Source organism: Pelmatolapia mariae, linkage group LG16_19 (assembly GCF_036321145.2).
Source record: "Pelmatolapia mariae isolate MD_Pm_ZW linkage group LG16_19, Pm_UMD_F_2, whole genome shotgun sequence".
In the NCBI taxonomy this organism is placed as follows: Eukaryota; Metazoa; Chordata; class Actinopteri; order Cichliformes; family Cichlidae; genus Pelmatolapia; species Pelmatolapia mariae.
Window position 1 is genome coordinate 38,351,261 of NC_086241.1, and position 21,990 is coordinate 38,373,250.

A 21,990-nucleotide genomic window follows, 5' to 3' on the forward strand; every position below is an offset into this window, starting at 1 on the left:
AACGCGCGCAGACTGCCATTAAACCCAGAGAAGAAGAAGAAGCTCCGTGTTTCTCAGAGGCGTGCAGCGCCTGTCACAGCTTTCTGCGTGTTTTCCAGCGTGAACATGAACGTGGCTGAAGCTAAATCAGAGCTGAAGCGGCTGCTGAGCAGACTGAGGCCGGCTGAACTCACGCAGCTGCTGGGCTGGATGAAGAACTCAGGTAAACATACTGCACGCGTGGCGTGGGCTTCGTGGGTTACGGCTTCAGCGGGGGACTCCTCACAGTGTCGTCACCATGTCGCGCTGTTTCCACAGTCACGCACACTTCAGGAGCAATACACAGTGGGACGCTTCGGGGTTTTTACGAGTTTGTTACATCTTCCGTTCATGCTGACAGAGCAGCCCACAGACTGACAGCTTACTGTCACTGCTGAGCCGTCATTTCCCCTGTACTCAGGAGTGTGTGTGTGTGTGTGTGTGTGTGTGTGTGTGTGTGTGAATGCCTTCTTGCAGATGAGCTGGAGGACGAGTTGCTGGGAGATAACGGGAGGGTGCTGCTGCAGAGTATTGCAGAGGACCTGAGGGCAAACGTGCCCCCTGATGCTATGCTGCCCTCTGAGACCGCTGCCTACAGTAAGGTACTGTGTCTGAATACTGAGCAGGTACTACAGAGGACTGTACACTGCTGATCAGTGCTCCTGCATCACATTGTGATCAGAAGTTCATTATGGCCTTCATAAGTTAGTAATAAAAGTGGTATTACTACTTTATTTACTTTACAGTGATTGTAGCCACAGTCTGCCCCAGGGCAGCAGCTTGCCTCCACCTGTGTGTGAATGTGAGAGTGAATGAATAGTGGAATTGTAAAGCACTTTGGGTGCCTAGAAAAGCGCTATATAAAAATAAATTATTATTATTTCTAATAATCACAGCTCTGTTTGGCCTTTTAAAATTCAGTTTTCTGTGTTTTGGAGGCAAATAAGTGTTTTTAATGTTTTCTGACACAACCTCCATTAATGTTTACATGACTGTACTACAGAGCCACGCCCACATTGTGTTTAAAATGCAGTTTTTATTTTACTTCAAGCTTTTCCCCAATATTTATTTGACTTAAAATAAAAAACACTATTAGATATTTAGTCATATTATATTTTTGTACAGTTTTTTGGGGCTTACAAACATTTTCAAACCTTTCTGAAGTTTAAAAATATTGAGGCATTATATTTCAGTATTTGATTTCGTGTTTGTGCGTCTGCTGCGTACGTCTGAGAGACACTCAGTGTCCTCCTTATGTGAGTGTCCGTGTTGGTAGAATGAGGCAGTGTTAGTGGAGACAGGTCTGAGCTTCATGATGTTAATGGAGAGAGGTGTGGTGATGTTGAGGATGACGAGGAAGCTTTGGTACGTGTTCCAGATGCAGCGGCGGTCACGGCCGACGGTTCACGTGGATAGCTTCCTGTACGACGACGAGCAGGTGGACTCCCTGTGTGAACGGGGGCTCATGAGCCACAACTACTGCCTCAGCTGTGGATCCCACAGGACTGCACCTCTGGGTGGGAGCACATCACCACTGCTCACCTTTGTTCAGGTCTACATGTTTAGCAGCTCGCTGAGCTCCACGTGTTATCCTAGCAGCTGTAGCTAGCTGGCAGACCCACATATGTGTGAAGAAGTGTTAGGGCCACATTAAGGAAAAAGTCTGAATGGTAAAAAAAAGTGGTGATGACAGCTGTTTAAAGACAAACCGGCACAGTCGCTGTTCCCTCTGACATAGTGAAGTCTTACTTCAGGATCAGTTTGAATAACAAGAAAGCAAACAATTTGTCTTTTAGCTCACAAACACAGTGCGGTGCTCAGTATAAGAGCGTGAACACATGGAGCAGAAAGCTGCGTCTGCTAACCCTGACAGGCAGATGCAGGGTTATGCAGCCTCGTGCAGTAGAGACGATGTTTGTTAGAACACACTAGACTTGTAGTCAAGACCGCCTAAACCCAGACCAAGACCAAGACAAGAAAGTCTTTAAACTGCAGCCAGATGCTGTTTCGTTTACAGGTGTCAGGCATATTTATGTGTTTCTGCGATGCACTCGCACAGCCCTCCTCACCGCTGTCGACTGTCTCACTCACTGAGAGGACAGACGCACACTCCACTTGACTGTCGCGTCCATCACCCTCTCTGTTTTTCACATAATGATATTATCCTATATCCTCGCATGTGATTGGCCACAATATGGAGGGATTGGAGCACAGCTGAGCCACTGTGTGAGAGCTGAGCAGCCAAAGGAAATTAAGTGAGGAGCCGGTGTTAAGATTCAGAAGTTAAGGAGAGATATACCGGAAATCCAAATAACAACACTGGTCCGGCCGGGTGAAGTCAAACAGATGAGTTTATTGAGCACACGCGTGGGAAGAAGCACACACCATCACATCTGCGGGGTTCTTCCCCAAAAATACACAGAGAATGGTTTTTATAGCATTGGAGTATAACGCCTCCTCTTGCGTTCTATAACATATTTTTGTATTTCTAAGAACATCATTTGCATCTTGTACAGACAATGATCAATTTTTAGAACTAAAGTCAGACACAGAAGTTCCTCTTTCTAGCATCTTCTTTCCAAATATGGCGATGATTTCAGACCCCTCAAGTCCCCATGGACTCGACTTCCTCTTTAGCACATCTTCTGTCACCTGTTACCAAGTAAACCCCACTGCGACAGGTTGCAACAAGAAGCTGAATGCATTCGGGTCTCTACTCAGGCCTGTTCCTAGATTATATGTAATATATGTGTTTTGCAAGCGTGTATGCTGTTTTAACCTTAATGTTGTGTGTGTACACAATGATTATGGCTGCTCCTGTAATACAAATGTCAACATATGATCATGACAACACCTGTAACACAAGTTTCAACGCAATGCCAACAGCTTCAACAAATGCTTTGATGAAATGATGATTAATGCAATGATAATGATGATGGTTATGAATAGTAGCAGCAAAATATTTCCCTCATCTTGACACTCCCTCTCTTGACCCTCTTTTTTTTAAAAGAGGGTCACCACCCTTTGCTTGTGTCATTTCTCTGACCCTCTCTAGCAGTCCTCTGGCTAGGGAATGAGACAACAACCTCAGGTGTTCGAGTTGGTCGATCAGAACACACTTCTTAATAAACACAATATGCAATGTGTATATAATGATTAGAGGTTACAATGAGAAAGGTTAATCTCAGGCCTGCTACTTTAATAAACATCTCAATGCAATATCAATGCTATAGGTTGTATAATTACTGCAATGTTAATGCTCAAGGTTATATTGTAACAGCAAAATATTTCCCTCTGCAATTTTACAGGCTTGAGCAACCTTAAGCTTAACCTCACATCATAACTGACTAAGGTGCCTCTTCATATTAATATTATGTCATTATTAATGTTATTATCTTTTTATATAACAGCAATAGTATATTACAATATTTTATTAGTATATTACAATATACTACTATACTACTAATACACTAATTTATTATAATATTTTATTTATATTTCATTTTGTATCCATCAAGGGCTTCGGGTGATCTGCAGTTTCACCCCTTCCCCATCTGGAGACATTTTTTCACACACTTTCCTTGGCTGAACAATGAACACAACCTTAAGATACCTTATGCATATGTCTTCGTTTCAATTATCATAAAACACACTTTCTTTTTTTGTTGTAATGTGGTGGACAATCCTAGACCTCCATGATTTAGCTTCCATTTTCAATCCAATTATATCCTGTACCTTCTCGTTCGAACTCGTCCGGGCTTGACCTCTGACTGGTCCCTTACCCTCTCTTCACAGTGTCCTGTGTGGCCTTAAAATCTCCAACAACACAGTCCCACTCAGATCTTTCTGCTCCTGTTTCTTCTCCGTTGATCTTTCAGTCTTTTCTTTCAGGTCAAGCCATAGCCTGGCAAAATATCACATTCAGTGCCTTCAAACAGTCATGTCACACTGTTCTTACCAGCCCGCAGTTCACCGTGGATGTTTTCATCACGTGCTTTCTTTCGTACTGCTTCTGGAGTCGTCAGTGTTCAGTTGCACTGTCTTTTGCCTGCTATTAATTCTTCAAGTCCACGATGTTCTGTCAGTCTTCATCATGAGATTAACTGTCCTTTGAGCTTCTTCTCAGGGTTCAGGGACAAAGTGAGAGGTCAAGCTATAAAATTTTAGCCAAAAACTGGCTTGTTTTTACCAATTGTGTCAGTCTATCCCTTTTTCCGCTGTACTCAAAGTTCCAGGTTGAGAGAAGTCCACCTGTATTAACACACTAAAGCATACAATTAATATCATTTTCATTTCTTTTTCTTAAAACCTCCATTTGCTTCATCTACCAAGAGTTTAACTCGTCTGTCTGTCTTCTCTGGGTGCACACTTGTCACAGTGAGTTTCCCTTTTATGGGCATGCAGTTCCTGTCCCACACACACAGGCACACAGAGCCATATTTCCTGTTTCTTCAGACTAATCGAACTCTTTGTTTTTTCTTTGTATTTATAGTCTACAAACACACTTCCTCTTTCTCACTCACTCTACTAAAAAACCTCCCTAGTGTTATTATTACCTATTTACTTATTTGGTACAAATCACGCAGAGTCACTCAAATCAAATACTGACAGCATTCACACAGTTAAAATCACTCAAAATATGCTTTCATACGAGTATTTTGGACATGTTTTCCATAATCAGAAAAAGCAAGTCAAAGAGAAACAATTGAAACCTCTAATCATTCTCACACCACACACATAAACTGGAGAAAAAATAAAACACACCAGCATTTATGGCTCAAGATAGGTTACTACTTAAAGTAATATGTTGGTCTTAGGTACTGTACAATGCACTCAATATATTTCAACACTCAGTCAACTACTATACATCCACTACAGCAACTCAAAACTTTATTTATAGGCCTCTAATAACATATATGACTTCTTAAACACACGCATTCAACTTTTTATGCAGCATTATTTGTGAAACCAACGGTGGTTTAAGCAGTTCATAGCTTCCTCATTCACATTTTCACCCTCACACACACACACAGTCTCTTTTATACTACACAGACGTCTTTAATTACAACTTCAGTATCAGGCCTGACATTATAACACCTACACAATTTCGACAAATTTACCATAACCGCCTCAAACGGACAAACCCCAGGTTTTTTGCGTTCAATTCACCAGTATCAGTTTCGAACTGTTTCTGTCTCATTTCTAAGATCCCTAACTGAATTTAAAAGCGTCACCCAACCCAAACTTTGCCTGAAGCTCTATTTTTGGCATTTCACAGCCAAGGCTTTCCCGAAGTTTTAAGTTAAGGTTACACGCCCGAAGTCCAACTTCTGCTGGCCAAAAACGCGCAGACTACCGTTCCAAACGGTAAGGAGATTCGAACTCCTAGCTATTTTGGAGGTTCCCAAGTTCTCCCCGGTCGCCAGCCGTACTAACCCTATTCGCCGATAGGTCAAGGCCGAGCGTCCTCGGCCAGGAGGGAGCGTCACCTCCGAGAAATGCGCTTCTTAGCAGCCGCCCCTGCCGTTCTTGAAAAATTTATAATACTTTGAAACAACAATCAACACCCAAAACAAGTGTATGACTGAGGCAGATCTACCCTGATCGACAATGGGGACTTTAACCCACAAAATTACCAACAAAGGTGTGACCTGATGACCAATGGGACTTTAACCCACAAAATGACCAAATTCCCTAACTCCTACGTGAGCCTCGAACTCACTTTCACTGTTTTCCTTTTCCTTATTCTCTTTACTCAGTACTGTTACTTATACCTTCCATTATCCTTATTTCAACTTGTAAACCTTATGAAACTTTCAATAAAATTGAAACAGACATTCACCAGTAATTTCAGTGAGTAGACTTTAATTTATAATGTCCAATTTGGCACAGTTTGGAAATAATTCAACAGGTAGTGCCTTACCTTTATATAAGCCGGCTTATGTCAACTCACTTCGACCACTGATTCGTGTCTGCCGTTCGACCACCTCGGACTCCGGACCTTTTACACTTCCAAATACAGTCTCCCCCTTAACCACCGGACGAGCCCCCAATGTTAAGATTCAGAAGTTAAGGAGAGATATACCGGAAATCCAAATAACAACACTGGTCCGGCCGGGTGAAGTCAAACAGATGAGTTTATTGAACACACGCGTGGGAAGAAGCACACAGCATCACATCTGCGGGGTTCTTCCCCAAAAATACACAGAGAATGGTTTTTATAGCATTGGAGTATAACGCCTCCTCTTGCGTTCTATAACATATTTTTGTATTTCTAAGAACATCATTTGCATCTTGTACAGACAATGATCAATTTTTAGAACTAAAGTCAGACACAGAAGTTCCTCTTTCTAGCATCTTCTTTCCAAATATGGCGATGATTTCAGACCCCTCAAGTCCCCATGGACTCGACTTCCTCTTTAGCACATCTTCTGTCACCTGTTACCAAGTAAACCCCACTGCGACAGGTTGCAACAAGAAGCTGAATGCATTCGGGTCTCTACTCAGGCCTGTTCCTAGATTATATGTAATATATGTGTTTTGCAAGCGTGTATGCTGTTTTAACCTTAATGTTGTGTGTGTACACAATGATTATGGCTGCTCCTGTAATACAAATGTCAACATATGATCATGACAACACCTGTAACACAAGTTTCAACGCAATGCCAACAGCTTCAACAAATGCTTTGATGAAATGATGATTAATGCAATGATAATGATGATGGTTATGAATAGTAGCAGCAAAATATTTCCCTCATCTTGACACCGGCTCTCGCTCAATGGGAGTCGACTCTTCTGATTCACTACAAAGCACTCTCTAAGCACGGCTCTTAGAGCTGATGCTTTTGAAATGACACATTATCGAACGTTACGTTGTGTGTCATGGATACTGTTGACTCCAAATCTCCTGAACACTATGGCTGTATCCCAATTCAGGGTCTGCAGCCTTAACGGTCCTCAAGGGCCGCGTACTCAAAGACCGCTAAGGCCGGAAGTGCGAGGCTTTTAGGCTTGTGAAATGGGACGGTCTAGCCTCCGTCGCGCTGCCCAGGTTGCCTAGCAATCATGATGCTAACAGCTGGAAACGTTATATACAGCATTGTTTGACAGAAATGAAGGAGAAAAAATGTTTTGTTGGTCATTCATTTTTGTCATGACATCACTTTGATTAGTTGAGTATCTGAGGCTGAGACCACGGGACTGTAAAACATGATTGTTGGGCTTCATTTCTGTACTGAACAGTCATTTCAAGATTAGATAGTAAATAACAATTAGCTCATGTTGTTCATGAGACTAAAGTCATCTCACTGTGCTAATGTAAATATAATATGGCCAATATCAAAGTTATTATATTAACCATTATTAGTAGGGCTGTGCGATATGACCAAAATCTCATATCCCGATATTAAGACATCTATCGTCCGATAACGATATAAATCACAAAAATGTAACATTTTCTGTAAATTCTGTGAATCTCGGGCAGCTCAACTTGCGTGAAGTGTTTCCAGCTGGGCGTCATGGACCTGGAGTTGAGTGTTTTAACCGATGCATGAAACGATACATTTTTAGACATAAGTTGTAATGGCCGCCGTTTTCTTTGTTAGTATTTATTACACGGCGTGCTGCGGGGAAAAGCCTGTTCTAACGTTTGAGTCTAAGGTTTATTTTTTAGCACCTGACGGCTCTTTTTTGCTTCTCATCCGTAAATACTCTGCATACTCTTTCACGTGATTCAGTTTATTTTGAAAAGTCTCAACAGGATCTTGAACTTTATTGTGAAAGGTTTATGTGGAAAATAAACAAGCGGACATGCGGTGGTTTTACGGTCGTTGTTGCTAACGACAACGCATAAAAACAAGCGCTTGTCCGTCCGTAGTGTGGTTATATTAAATATAAGAGAAAGAGAGAACTTTAAGAAATTAATAAAGCCACTACAGTGACCATCAAAATGATGAAAAATATTGCCGTAAACAGTTTATTTTGCGACACCACGAAACAAACGATAGCGTAAAATGAAACGATAGACGTTTTTATATCGTCATCCGATATATATCGTTATATCGAACAGCCCTAATTATTAGTTATTACAGCAGTGAGCTTGAACTCTGTGTCAAATACTGGGCTTCAGTAAAGATTCAAGTTGCAGTTATTTATATTTCCTATCACCTTAAATCTTCACTCAAAGACAAGTATCTTTGAAAGTGTATATGTAGATGTATTATACATAAGAGACAAATATTGTTCGTTTAATATGTTGGCATTATTACATTTGGCTCAATGCTTACATATATGTGTAAAAAGGAAAATGTACGAGCTGTGAAAACTGTTTCTGATACAATGAAGAGTAGACTGATATATGAAATATTCCTTTATTGGGTGAGAAAATCAGACCATATCATAACTGCTTTAAGTCATACAGAATAGATATCAGAGCCTTAAACAGGCTGACCTCTGCTAAATGGGTCAAACTGGGCAGAAAGTATACAAACACATAACATCCTTATAGAATATGATGTAACACTATAGATCAACTTACCTCAGAATATATAAAGCATATAAACAATTACAACAATATGATGCGACAAACACAGCAGTACTACTAATCCAAAATACTCAAAGCTTCATAGAACTGAAACAAACATTTATTTTTAGCTCCATTCTGCTGCTGATACATACTTTAGGTTTCTGAACATTAAACTTGTTGCTGCCTTTCATAGTGTTTTACTTGAAGGCCCTGAGTACTTTCTCCCACACTGAAAACACTGGAATGATAACATTATTTGAACATTACCTAATAAGACTGATTCAGGACAGACAATTAGTTATTTTAAACTTTCCTAGCAGTCCTTCACAAACAGGGAACAGTCTGTCTATTCTCTCCATCTGTCAGCTGCTGCTGGCTCTTCCTGCTCCTCTTCCTCACACACTGCTGAGTTTGTCCTGGTGGATCATCAGGGGTGCAAAGCCTCACAGATGATGTGCAGCAGTGGGTCCCTCAGTCTGTCCTCACTCTGGACACTTGCAGTTGTCACACATGGAAACCAAATGTGTGATAAGCTGCAGGATTCAAACACAAGTGTAACTTATAGATACATGTTCATACTTTTATTCCACAATCAGAGAGAAAGAAACAGAGAGAGAGTGCAGGACAGACAGACAGGTGACAGTCTCAGGTGTATACACTGCTACAAAACAGCACAAGAGAAGGAGGATTTAGTGTTTGTGTTATTACAGGTGCTAAACAAAAAGAGTTCCCAGATGGTACAGTGGACACATGTGTGACTCCTGTGATTAAAGCATCTTTCTTTCAGCTTAACAAGTGAACCGTCAGCTCATTCAAACACACGTTAAAGTCCGTTTGGCTCGACACCACCGAACAGAGGCAGCAATATAACATAGCTAACATTAACAGTGCAGTGAATCCTGCTTGTGCCGTGATATTCAGGACTGCAAACCGAGCAGCATCACTGACTTTCAGCTTGTTGTGTTTGTGGATATATGACTGACTTTAATTATCCATAAAATCATCACATTCTCTGTAAGATTAAGGTCAACTATATATATATTTGAAAGTAAAGGCTTTAAAACCAAGTTAACGCTGAAAGTACAAACGTCACTAATGTCACATAACTTTGCCGACATGTGGCCAACAGTAATGTTTTAATGTTCGTCATTATTAAACATTTGCACATAAATAAGTGACATCATATTCAGTACTTACTTTTAAAAGTCTACTCTTCGGCCGCTCTGCTTCTGCCGTATTTTGCGGCAAAATTATCCACACCCCCTCCGCGCTATGAATTGTGGGATATATTGGGCCATGAAGTCTACACCGCCACATCCTTAAAATTCAGGGAGATGAAGGACGCATTTGAGGGCTGCATTTCAAGCCTTAAATCGGCCTTAAAATGTGGCCTTTAAGGCTGCAGACCCTGAATTGGGATACAGCCATTGTCGATTTGAGAAAGCGAGACCGAGATGAGACTCAAGACCACGTAAAAGTGGTGTCGAGACATCCAACTCTAGATCACACTAACTCATCTACACCCTTTGGTGTAGTAAACTCTCCACACTGATCTCCACTCTGTCGTACATGCTGAAAAATATGGAGGAGTTTTTCTTATTCTGCATCACAACTCATTGGAAGAAATGCAGACACCTGCACGGGGCTTCTTCTGATGATGCATTTTATCAAACTGTTCCACTTTCAGCACTTAAGTGGATGCACGAGGTGATGGTGCAGGCAGATGAATGAAACCGTTTGCTGTCATCGTCTCCTTTGGCAGACTTCATCTCTCACTCGTTCTCCGTGACTGAGCTTCAGTTCCTGTTCCAGCACGTTCTTCCAGATCTGAGTGGCCGGACACTGGTGGATGTAGGATCCAGACTGGGGGCCGTGCTGTATGGGGTCAGAGGTCAACACACACACACATACACACTCTGTTGCAGTCATGTTTTTGTCACTTTAGAGGACATTAGAACGACTGTCCTTCTTCCTAATAAGTGGAGCTGTACAGACTTGCAGGAGGATTTGCCAGGAGCACGAACAAGCGCTCAGACGTTTGGTCTGAATGCACTTTTGTGACAAACTTTTAAAAAAGTAAATCATTTAATTTAACAAATGTTGTTGCTTGGAAGTCTTTCATTTCTTTTTCACCTGTTGTCTTTGATGTGTGTGTGCGCGTGTGTGTGTGTATTCAGGGGTATGTGTACAGCTCAGCGTCCCGGTTGCTCGGCCTGGAGATCAGTGAGGGTTTCGTCAGACTGCAGGACTCCATGCTGCACAAATACAAGCTGACTGACAGAGTTCAGGTTTGTGTGTTTGAGTCGTGACGATCGTCTAGAAGAACGCTCCACCACAGATGGTTTCTTCTCTCTACAGGTCCTCCAGGCTGACGTCTGCACGCAGGATATTCTGCTGCAAAACGCAGATGTTGTTGTCATGAATAACGTCTTTGAGTACTTCATGGAGCCCGAGCAACAGGTCAGGTAAGGTTACACAGAATATAAGACCTGCAGGGTGTAAGCTTGGACAGTGCTCAAGTTTTGTTGTGTTTGGTTATCTGTGTGAAACTTTGATCTTGGGTTTCGTTTTTGTTGAGAGGACATGCTGACATGCACTCAGATCTGACTGAACCAGTACTCGTTGAAGCAGGCAGGCGTCTTTGAAGCCCTTCGGCACAGAAAGCTGTATGTACAGAATCATCGGTCGAATCCAGCAAAAAATGTGCTGACTTTGCCCTAAAATAAGGGTTTAGACCCGTGACGTATGTGCACAGGACAGCACTGGCATATATCTCCTATTGTGACTGTTCATGTGTAGGCACAGGCTGGACAGCCTCCATATGTACTATTTCAGAGTTGTCCCACTGGTTTGCTCTCAGGAGTTGTCTCCACCTCCTGTAATGCCTCGTCCTTCTCCACATGCAGATGTAGAGAATGTACAGCCTTGAAGGGAATGATGAAGGATTTTGCTGTTCTTGCCTGTACATGAAAAACGCTGATCACACAGAAATGTACAGGTCACAGTAAAGCCGAATACTGAAAGCATTGGATTAGTAAAACATGGACCACTGTGACGTCTCCCTGTGTGCTCTCACAGAGTAGAACATGCTCACACTCACAGCCAGCTGTAGTGTCCTGTAATGAAACAAATCCTCAGCATTTTGTGTTCAAACATGAAAGTAGTGATCATTTTCTCACAGCTTCTCTGCAGCCAGAGTCGGCTCCCCCTGCTGGCCATTAGAAAGAATGCAGGTTTAAGACATTCCTGGCTTCACGTCTCAGAGGGTTGTACTAAGAAGTGTCATTATTCAGTTAAAGAGGTCTGTTCAACTCAGTGTTCAGTGTCATGAAGGAGCTTTACACCACAGCCCAGCTGTTACAGTTACAGAAGCACAAACCTGTCACTGCAATTCACTGTATTACAAAAGTAATACAGTGAATTGCAGAAGTTAAAAAAAACATCAGGTGTGCTTGCAGGCTGTTTATCACCAAGCATACTGATTGACTCAGAGCAATAAATGTAATTGTGATCAGGTGAAACACTACAAGTCCTAAAGTAATCTTTAGTGTTAGAATGGATGCACTTTAAAGAGCTCTAATCTGCAGCCCTCACATTAGAAATAAACAGGATCAATGCACTAGCTGGAGCTTTTCTTTGACCTCTCAGTTGAGTGATTTTTGCAGCATTACTCTGTCATCCTGTTTCTATTCTTTATACATCTGTATTGTATGTATTCCTGTAGTAATGTCTGATCGGAGTAATCAGTACTCAGTTATTTACGTTTGTGTAGGTCAGGGGTCGGCAACCTTTCTGATGACGAGTACCATCGAAAATTTCCTCAGAAGTCAGTGTGCCATATGACTGCATTAACAATAAATTTAATAACACTCTATATTAACAGTTAAACACTATATAGAACAACTTTATAGAATTATATTTGTTCACAGATGTTGGCAGCTGTCAGTGAATAGTTATCAGCTATTTAGAAACAACAAAGACACTTTTTATCCATAACAGCAAATGAACTGTACAACAGAAAATGCAAATGCTATTTATGGTCTCCTTAAAACAATGATAAGAAAAATAAACTGGGCCAATATGGCATGTTTGTTAATACACATATTAATGTGATCTCTGGTCTCCCACTCAGAGACACAGGTCTCCAAGTGTCCAGCATTCAGACGGCTACCTGAGGACACTCATGTGAGAGAAAATCTGCTCACACAGATATGTAGAGCCAAATACTGTCAATAAGGCCTCTGCAATGTTCTGAAGACAGTTAAACTTGTCAGGTAGTGATGTCCAGCAGGTGAAAAGCAGCTCCATGAACACGCACAGCTGTGGATTCCAGCTGTGCTCGTAGTTCTGCAAACTTTGATCCCCACAGAGTCGAGCTTTCAGTTCAATCAGCTGCATTTCAGTGTCGCATTAACTGGTATTAACTCAGCCAGTTAATGCGAGACAAACCCAGCTGCTCATTAAAGCTTTCTGGTTTGATCAGAAAAGAAAACATTGGTCCATACACCTGAAAGTCCCGAAAAAGCATTGTGAATCTGTCTCGAGTCTACGGATGTATCCGTGTATTTCCGCGGTGCTGATGCTGCGCTGAGCGGACAGCTCCTGAAGCTTTTGAAGTGTTGGAATGTGGAAATTTCAACATCGCTTGAAAAAAACCACCTGCTAGCAACGTCCCTCTCACCGGGAGGCTAAGTTATTTTTAGTCAATTGCAAGTTGAATCTGGTAGTTGGGGTTGTTAGCTAAGATACCATCATTAAAAAGCGGCACAACTAATGTGTCTATGCGAGCTAGTTTGTGATGTGCACCGCTGGCCCGGCCATTTATTTTATATTGCACCTTCTCAGATTAACTCACTGCGTGTCGTGCCCAGGGCTGGACTGGGACCAAAAATGGGCCCGGGCATTTTGACTAGAGACCGGCCAACCAGGTATTAAAGCCATAAAGCCTTTGAATGAAAAGAAACGCTGCTGTGGCAGTGATGTACACTGTCTTGTTGGTATATGTATGATTTCTATACATTTTATATCAGATAAAAACTTTGGTTGTAAGATTCAGATAATTATTTAATAACAGCGAAACATTTTAAATGAGAATAAGAAAGTATTTCTTTGTGCCCCCCTCTCCCTGTTAATGCCCTACTTGCCCCCCTGGCTAAACTTTGCTAGACCCGCCCCTGCACAGTTACCAGCTGTCAGCTACTTAGAAAAGGATCCTGGTGTTATTTGTCTCTCAGAAACAGTTCATAACTTCAACTCATTCATGTCACCTAAAAGGTAAACCTGTTTCTCCATCACCTGTTCAGCTCTGATGATTCAGTAAGGACATCTCCTGGTTTCATCTTCATGTTTCCCTCTCACCACATATCCAAACCGACATCATGACCAGCAGCTTTACAGCTGTGGCTCCAGCAAACATCAGCTGATACTAGAAAGTAATATTAAATAAATTCTAACAACAGCTGATCAGGCTTAAACGTGCTGCTGTTGTTTAGCGCGACATCTGCTGGTTTCCTCTTTCTGGCGCAAAGTGGGCGATAAACAAAGAAGAGAGAATGTTGTGTAACACTACAACCTGAAAGGACAAATAGATTGCGTTGGCCTGTACAGGAGATAAAGGAAAAAATCACCAAAGTAAACTGGACCTGGGCTTGTTGCAGGGATCTGAAGTTACTAAACATTTTGTGAGTGTATGCACTCACACTTAGGACCATATAATAATAAATATGTGCGTGATGAAAGTTGGGCAGCACGCTAACGTCCTTACTCCACTCTGTATGCTCGTATGGGTCTGACCCTTTAAGTCCTTTGATTTTTTTCCTCGTCCTTTTTTTTTTTGTTGCCTTTTCGTCACGTCTGTCTTTGTACGGACCTGCCGTGTTCTCTGTCGTTTTGGACATAACTGTTTTTGGGGCAAATGAAATGCAAGTAGGGATTAAAACCGCAGAATTAATGATTACCGGTGCTGGAAATGTTAGCGCTTGATGCAGTGTTTTGATTTTGGTGCCACTCGTGCCCACATCTCTATACCAGTTTTTAAATTGTGTTGATAGGCCACGTAAAATCAGAGTTACAATAAAAAATACACGCGATATTTTTTTCTGAATAAAGCAGTGGTGTTTACAGCGGGAAGAAACCGTAAAAACTGCGTTTTCTACGGACAGCAAACACTCCGCTTGGGAGTGAAAAAAAGAAAAAGAAAAAAACACTCCTTCCCTATTGGTGGAAACATGTACCATGTCGACCAATCAAAAATTGATATGGCAACATGTAGCATTTGGTTGTTTAGGAAGAGGGGGAAGTTTAGGAGTGAGCGAAAGAGAGAGAGAGAGCGAGTGAGCGAAAGAGAGAGAGAGTTTTGATACGTGAGAGATTTGTGACGTTTACCGTGTTTGGAGTCTCAAGTTAGTGTGTTGTCTTGTGTAGTTAGTGTGTAGTCGTTGTTTTGTTTTGTGTGTCAGTTCTACTAGTGCATGTCACAGCTGCAAAAAAGCCACCAAAGGATGATTGCAGTGTAAACGCTGAGTGACACACCTGCTGTCAGACCTGCAGGTTTATTCCTGTGCTGTTCTCATCTGTGTTATAGTGACACAAACTATTTTTTGGAGTTGCATAAATAATTTGTGTGCCTTCTTATTTGACGCAGAACACCTGATTGTTCTGTAAGTAGTTTTAAATGGTTGTATAAAAAACGCCTGAGCCTTGGCTGCATTTTTAGGTAAATAGTACCATTTAAGTTTGTTGTTTGCAAAACTTGTGATATTTTTTAAAAATGTACAATTTTTATTTGCATTACAAGTTATGAAAATGATTCGTTAAACATGCTTGTGGTTTTTACAGTCAAAAATATCACTTTCTACTCGTATGTTATATTTTGTCTGAATTTAGATAAATTGTGCTGACACATTATGTCAAAATGAGAAATAACAGATTGGCAAGATAAACAGTTTTTTACGGTGAAATATAGAGGCCAAATCAAAAGTAGTCAAAAACAGCCAGTTATACCCTGGAGCCCAGAGGGTTAGAGGCTAAAAGCAAAGTTGTCGCCAAGTACTGTTTATATTTGTGTGTATTGCTGCAGCTTTTTTGAGTATTAACTTGGTGCCTTTGGGTGAAATAATGGTAATATGAGGGACCGATCCATATGGTCACAAAGAATAGCCACTTGTTTCTGTGCTACCAAAGTTCCCCAGCTTTCATCCAAAATGTGTTTATAGTCAGCACCTACACATTAAACTACTTAAACATTATAAATGTGTTCAAGCTCACACTGAGGCCTGTGGGGCACTATCAGCCACTCAGACAGTACACACATTTATATGTATTTGTATATGAATATTTCATACTTTAAGGCTACCTGTTTATTTAAGGGAGATGAACAAAATGCATTGGAATTGTACATAATAATATCACAGATGATAAATTAAATAGATTTTAAGTAGATGCTTGTGCGTTCTTAAAGTCTCATATGTTGAATTGAACTATGTGATCTGTTCAAAGCCTCCCAGTGCTGTTCTCCATGCCTGTCTGACTGTACATGATGTTATTAGCACAAACACTTTAAAGGTGATTATGTAGAACTTCAGCAATAATACAGACAGCAATGTAGTTAAACATCTTACAGTTAGTTTTATTGGGAATTAACTTAAAAACAAACAATATTTTGTTTATTATTTTTTGTGTCATACAGGAAAGAAGCATCAGTATCTGATGAGAAGACTTTGTTTTTCAACAGGAGAAGAATATCTCTAACAAGTTGATTTGTTCACATTTTCACATCTTAATTTTTGAGTGAAATGTGCATTTTGAGTTTATGCACTATATGCATAGAATGCGACCGTTTCCTTTTGCAGTATTTTTGTGTGGTCTTAACAAAAGGGGAACAAAGGTGTTTAAGTTCACCTAGGATGATTTGTTTTAATTTTCACATGGTCTTATTCTTTTTCATTCTTTTTTTGGCGGGGTGGTAGATTGAAAAGGGACCTTGAAAGTGTTTAAAAAGTGCTTGAATTTGACCCTGAAAAAGGCGTATGAACCCTGATAGAAATACATGTAAAAATGTACAAAGATGCGTACATAAACACACACAGAAATGTACATAACTACACTACAATGCACACAGAAATACACTCAAAGTATATACAAGATACAAGCAGCAACAGAAACAGTGGTACAGTGATGGGTATAGGAAAGTACAGTTCTAAGGTTTCATCAGCACATAATAAAAATCATCAGCTCATTAGCAGGTCTTATAATTAACAAAATACAACCTAACTACCAAACATGGCACATCGTTGTTTTTGTTTTTAATGAAAGCTTCAGTCTTTCTGCTTCCAGAGGAACCAAGAGTGCGAAAGCCGCTCGGTGCTGCTATTGAATGCACCGTATCAGGTGATGAACAGGTGTGAGCGCCTCTATACAAGCAGATCGGGCAGTTTGCATGACTGTGACTTTCAGGTGTGTGTTAACTCGCTGCCAAGGATGAAAGCTGTCAGCAGTAGAGAAACAATAGTTACTGCCCGTTAGTCTGGGAAGGCTTATCTGAGGATTATCTCAGACAATAGAGGACTCCATTAAGCATGCTGAAAAGTTCATGTACAGTTGGAAAAAGACTGAATGTGCAGGGTAGGCAAGCGTGTTCTCTTTAAAAAACATGGTGACATGGCTTAGGTTTGCAAACTTCATTTGAACAATGTGCTTTGGACAGGTGAGACCAAAGTGGAGATGTGTGTCTGTAATCCACAGCAGTACAATTAGTTAAACCCAAACACAGCACACTGGCACGAACACGTGATGATTTGGGTTCATCGTGCAGCCAGAACAGACCTGGGACCTCTGTTCTAGAGTCGGATGTGAGGTCCCTGGTAGACAGGGACCTCAATTCACTGAGAATTCATGAAAAGAATCCATGTGCCAGTCAAAGTTTAGACTCCTACCTGACTGAAAACTCAGGTGGGACCTTAAGACACTTTAACTACATGAGACCTGCCAAAGACCATATGTGTTTCATTATGTCCTGATATAGAAAACCTTGGTTTTGGCTTGGCTGTACAAACCGCACAAACACCCTTCTGTACGCTCTGTCAGATGCACACAGCTATGATGACTTTCTGTTTTCAGGGCATGGAAGTTCATCATGCAGAATTTCCGGAAGAAGGGATCTCTGCTGGTCACTGTTCCCAGTCTGCACGAGAGTCTGAATCCCCTGCAGGTGACACTCGGCTGATGTTAGCAGTTCTTACATGTGGACAGTAAAAAGTGTTTCTCATGTTGTGACAGATGCATGAAGTTTATTTCTCTCTTGGATAAAGTGACTGCTAATATCATGAACAAAGCTGTTCTTGGTCTGTTCCTCAATGTGTTTGTGTCTGTGTCAAACAGGAGGTGTTGCAGCCTGACTGGGTGGAGGAGCTTCCTATCAACTATGACGTCTACCTGGGCAGAGACACAGACCCCGATGCTCTCAGACAGATCCACCTGTACAGGGTCATCTGATTTGGACTGGACCTGTTTGATCCCTGATCTCAGTTGAAATCGTCTTGGCTAATTTATACTCTGAACTGAACTGGTCAGAAGTGAGCTCGTTAAATCCAAACCCAGTTAATGAAACCCATGATCTGGTTTAAACTGGTTAGGAGGGGTTGAAATTATCTGGGTTGGTTAGAGCTGGACTCTTCCTTCCCTGGTCTACATATCAAAGAAACTCAGGCTTTGTCTCGTTAATTGAGTTGCACTTGCAAAATGCTATGTTAATATTATATGTCAGTTAATTCAGGGTTGACTAAATGTGTGTCCTTTACTATAAAGGCTTGGCAACAAGTAACCAATCACAAACATGGACAGATGAGCGTGGCAACATGATGAAAGTGTCAAAGTGAGGCTTTCTCTAGTAAATCCTCATATTGAGTCACAATGAGACTGCCTGACTATCCCAGCAGAAAACTCAATAAATACAACTTTCCACAAACCAAGGCCAACACGATCCTTCAGAAAAACTGTCTGCTAGTGTTGTCAGAAATCTGGTCATATTGTGGGGCATCATGTAATGTTAGTGTATCCTGCTCAGGTTAGAGATACAGAATAATCAGTGTGAACATACCATGAGTAACATGATCACAAAGTTGACCCTTCACAGTGCACCGTGCTGCCACTCTGGTTATGTGTAATGTTTTTCTTGGATGTGCCTTTTCACACCAATCTTTAAATGAGAAGGTTTGTCATTTCTAAATGTGGCATTTAAAGGAGGAGGCCAAACATCCCTGCAGAGGTTGGAGTCTTTCAGAAACAACATTAATGTATGGAAAGTGTGACCATCAGAAAACTGATGGTGCAAGTGGTGGGTTGAAGTCAGAGTGTAGAAATGTACTGCAAGGTGTCACTTTACATCACAGCTGTCAAACTCCAGTGTCCTGACACTTTTCCATGTGTCCCTGCTGCAACACACATTTATTTATATTCAAATGATATCTAATTTAAAAATCCTTCAGATATAAAATAAAACTGGTGTGGCGCATACCCCTATTTTAAGTCTCTAGATTAGGGGTGATGGCTAGTGATGTGCGATACCACTGATTTCCTTTCCGATCCGATACCAAGTAAAATTCAGGGTGGTATCGACGATACTGATCCGATACTGATACTTTTTGCAAAAACTTATTTTATTTATTGTATCTTTTATTGTATCTTTTATTATAGCGTCATCATGATTACAGGACAACAGATTTCTTGTTCTTATCACTTAATGATGCAGAATTCATCATACAGAAATAAAAAAACCCTGAAGTTTTGCACTATTTGAACATGTTGCCTGCCTGCAGCACTAAAGGACTCTGTGAGAGACGTCTGTCTCGCCCTAGCAGCACCTGTCCCTCTCCTCCTCTTCAGTTCGCCTCAACATAAGCTTGTCATATTCTGTGATATGATTTACTCTGAGGTGTTTGACAAGGTTAGTGATGTTGCCACAACACCTCACTGTCTTGCCACATGTATCACAAACCACATCTCGGCTGTTTGTGGAGGTAAAATACGTCCGCACATGACTCCATTTACGCTCAGCCATTGTTGTGAGTGCGCAAGCCAAGGGGCTGCAACACGTTCATACAGCCGTATTACGCACATGACTATGGAAGGTGGAAGAGGAAGTAGTTCCTTCCAATGTAGACAATCCGAATGATATAGTTTCTTTCCACTGTGTTCCTGTTAATGATAAACTACAAATTTACCCTAAATTACTAACATATCGATATTTTAATGTGAGAATCGATTCTAGAACATAAATGTCTGGTATCGGAGGAATCGATATTTCAGTATCGATCCGCACATGACTACTGATGGCACGACCATAGCTGGACTGGCTCTCCCGGTGGGTCGATGGTTTTTCTAACGGCATGAACAATGAGAGGTGGTGGATTGGCCAGATGCTGGCCGATGTGTAAAAATAACTCAGTTGTTTGGTGGTGGCTATGGCGGAGCTTCCACAGAGGCCAGCAGGTGGATGAGGGAAAGGGGAGGCAGGAGGAGCAGAGACCCGAGGCGGCCACCGGTGTCCCAGATCAACTGGCGTTTAGATTAACTGGCGTTGGTCGAACAGATGTGTGGCAGTCTTGCATTTCAGGAGCTGCTACCGACAAACCAGCAAAAAAAAAAAACGCCAAATGTGTCATCCGTGACACTTGTGAGGTTATCTCAAACACACTCCGTCAGTCTCGATGCCATTGAACAACAAAATGTTTAAAAATGTCGCGAGTTTACCTGGTGATATCCTCATGCGCGACGCGATCGCGAAAACGGCAAACAATTAACACCACGCCGGTGTTGTTCACAGGACAGCGAGAATAAACGATCGGGAGACTCTTGTCGTCGTTATCGTTCCCCTCGCACGTTTTATTTCTCCGGTTTCAGCGTTTTATCCTCACAACTAAAGCGTGCAGTTTACTTTGTGTGCACCAACATGGACTCGAATCAACCAGCGCCACCTCTGGCCAAGTGCCACAGCCTACAGCCAGATCAACTTGTGACACACATCTGCAGCACGTTTTAATTCGTTTCATGCACAATACATTTGTACCTTTCAATTCTGTCTGTCTGTGCGTCATGCAAATAAACCTTCGAAATGAATGAAATTATATCATGTATCTATTATTGACCTACATTTGTACAAAATGCCAAATTATGTAAACAAAGTCATAAGAATCACCACCCTCGTTCATCATGATTTCAATACCTTTGCCCATTAGGAAAATGTCGTGAACAAATATATATGACACACTAATATCTCACCAGTGTTGTAACATCACATGTTGTTAGCATAGTGTGCCTGTGTCTTTTCTCTGCAAACAAACATTTTAGAGGTGGTAGATATATACAGTCTGTATAAGTGTGGTTAAATAAACATTTTTTTTCACGTTTATTTGGCATGCACAACATTTGTAGTCGCCTTCTTTACAGGTGAAGTCCACGAACACTGTATGGTACCAATTTGCACAGAAGGTACATTCAATCTGCAGGAAAAATTAGATCAGAATCAGAGTCATTCATCTGACGTCAGGCTGTTGAGTGAAGCAATTAAACATGTTCAGATGTGCAGGTAATGCAGATTTCTGTGCAAAAGCCTTATCTGTGAATCTGTCAATGTTTTCATGTGTACTTTAGGTGCTCCAGTCTCTTTACAGTGCAAAGGCATGCAGGTTACGTGAACTACAAGTGTTCTGTTGGTGCACCAAAGTGACATTTCACCCAGTGATGTTTAAGTAACCCATTCAAGGTGTTTCCGTCTTAGGTATCGATTTGGTGATCTTACACACTGATCAGTTTCTGCACCTGAGCTTCTCTCACCACTGGCACAACATACCTGGGAAAGGTCATTGAAAATATATTCCACAATAGGGATAGACATGCTGACTGTGCTGACAGAATGTGTTGTGAGAACAGTAGTCAAACATTAATGTGTAATATATTTGTTGAATACATAAGTCTTTGCTGTGAAATGATATAAACAAAAGGAGCGCTGATTTCGGAATTTTCAAGTGTATGATAAGCTCAAAATAAGCAAAATTGCATATCATTCAGTTGAACGGTTTTTTGGAAAGGATGGAAAACAATGACAGTTACAAATGTATTGTGCATAAAACAAATTCAAATGTGGTGATAGAGCCAGCTACAGATGTGTGTCACAAGTTAATCTGGCTGGATAATAAACAGAAACAATTGATCCCTGTTGTCTTTGCTTAATGATTGTTTTTAGTGTTGACAATCCACATTGCTAGCATTGCATCTTTCAACATGTTTGTGGGTAGATTTGGATGCACCAGGTATAAGTGCAGCCACTCAGCCTCTACTCAATGTGATCATAGAAGCAGGTGCAGATGTGTGTCACAAGTTAATCTAGTAGTAGGCTATGGTTCTTGGCCACAGGTGGCAGCAGTGGACTCACCTCCATTGGAGACTGCTCC

At 41.2% G+C, this 21,990-nt stretch overlaps 1 protein-coding gene across 1 annotated transcript; it reads left to right on the plus strand.

Moving 5' to 3' along the window:
* Nucleotides 1-64: 64 nt before the first annotated feature.
* On the plus strand, nt 65-20,938 carry zgc:109986 (uncharacterized protein LOC553566 homolog). The gene is made up of 8 exons (XM_063498771.1): nt 65-202; nt 496-620; nt 1,397-1,535; nt 10,305-10,426; nt 10,720-10,830; nt 10,901-11,007; nt 17,660-17,750; nt 17,921-20,938. Exons 1-8 carry the CDS (start codon nt 106-108, stop codon nt 18,032-18,034), a joined length of 906 nt encoding a protein of 301 aa, XP_063354841.1. The 5' UTR covers nt 65-105; the 3' UTR covers nt 18,035-20,938.
* Nucleotides 20,939-21,990: the final 1,052 nt, after the last annotated feature.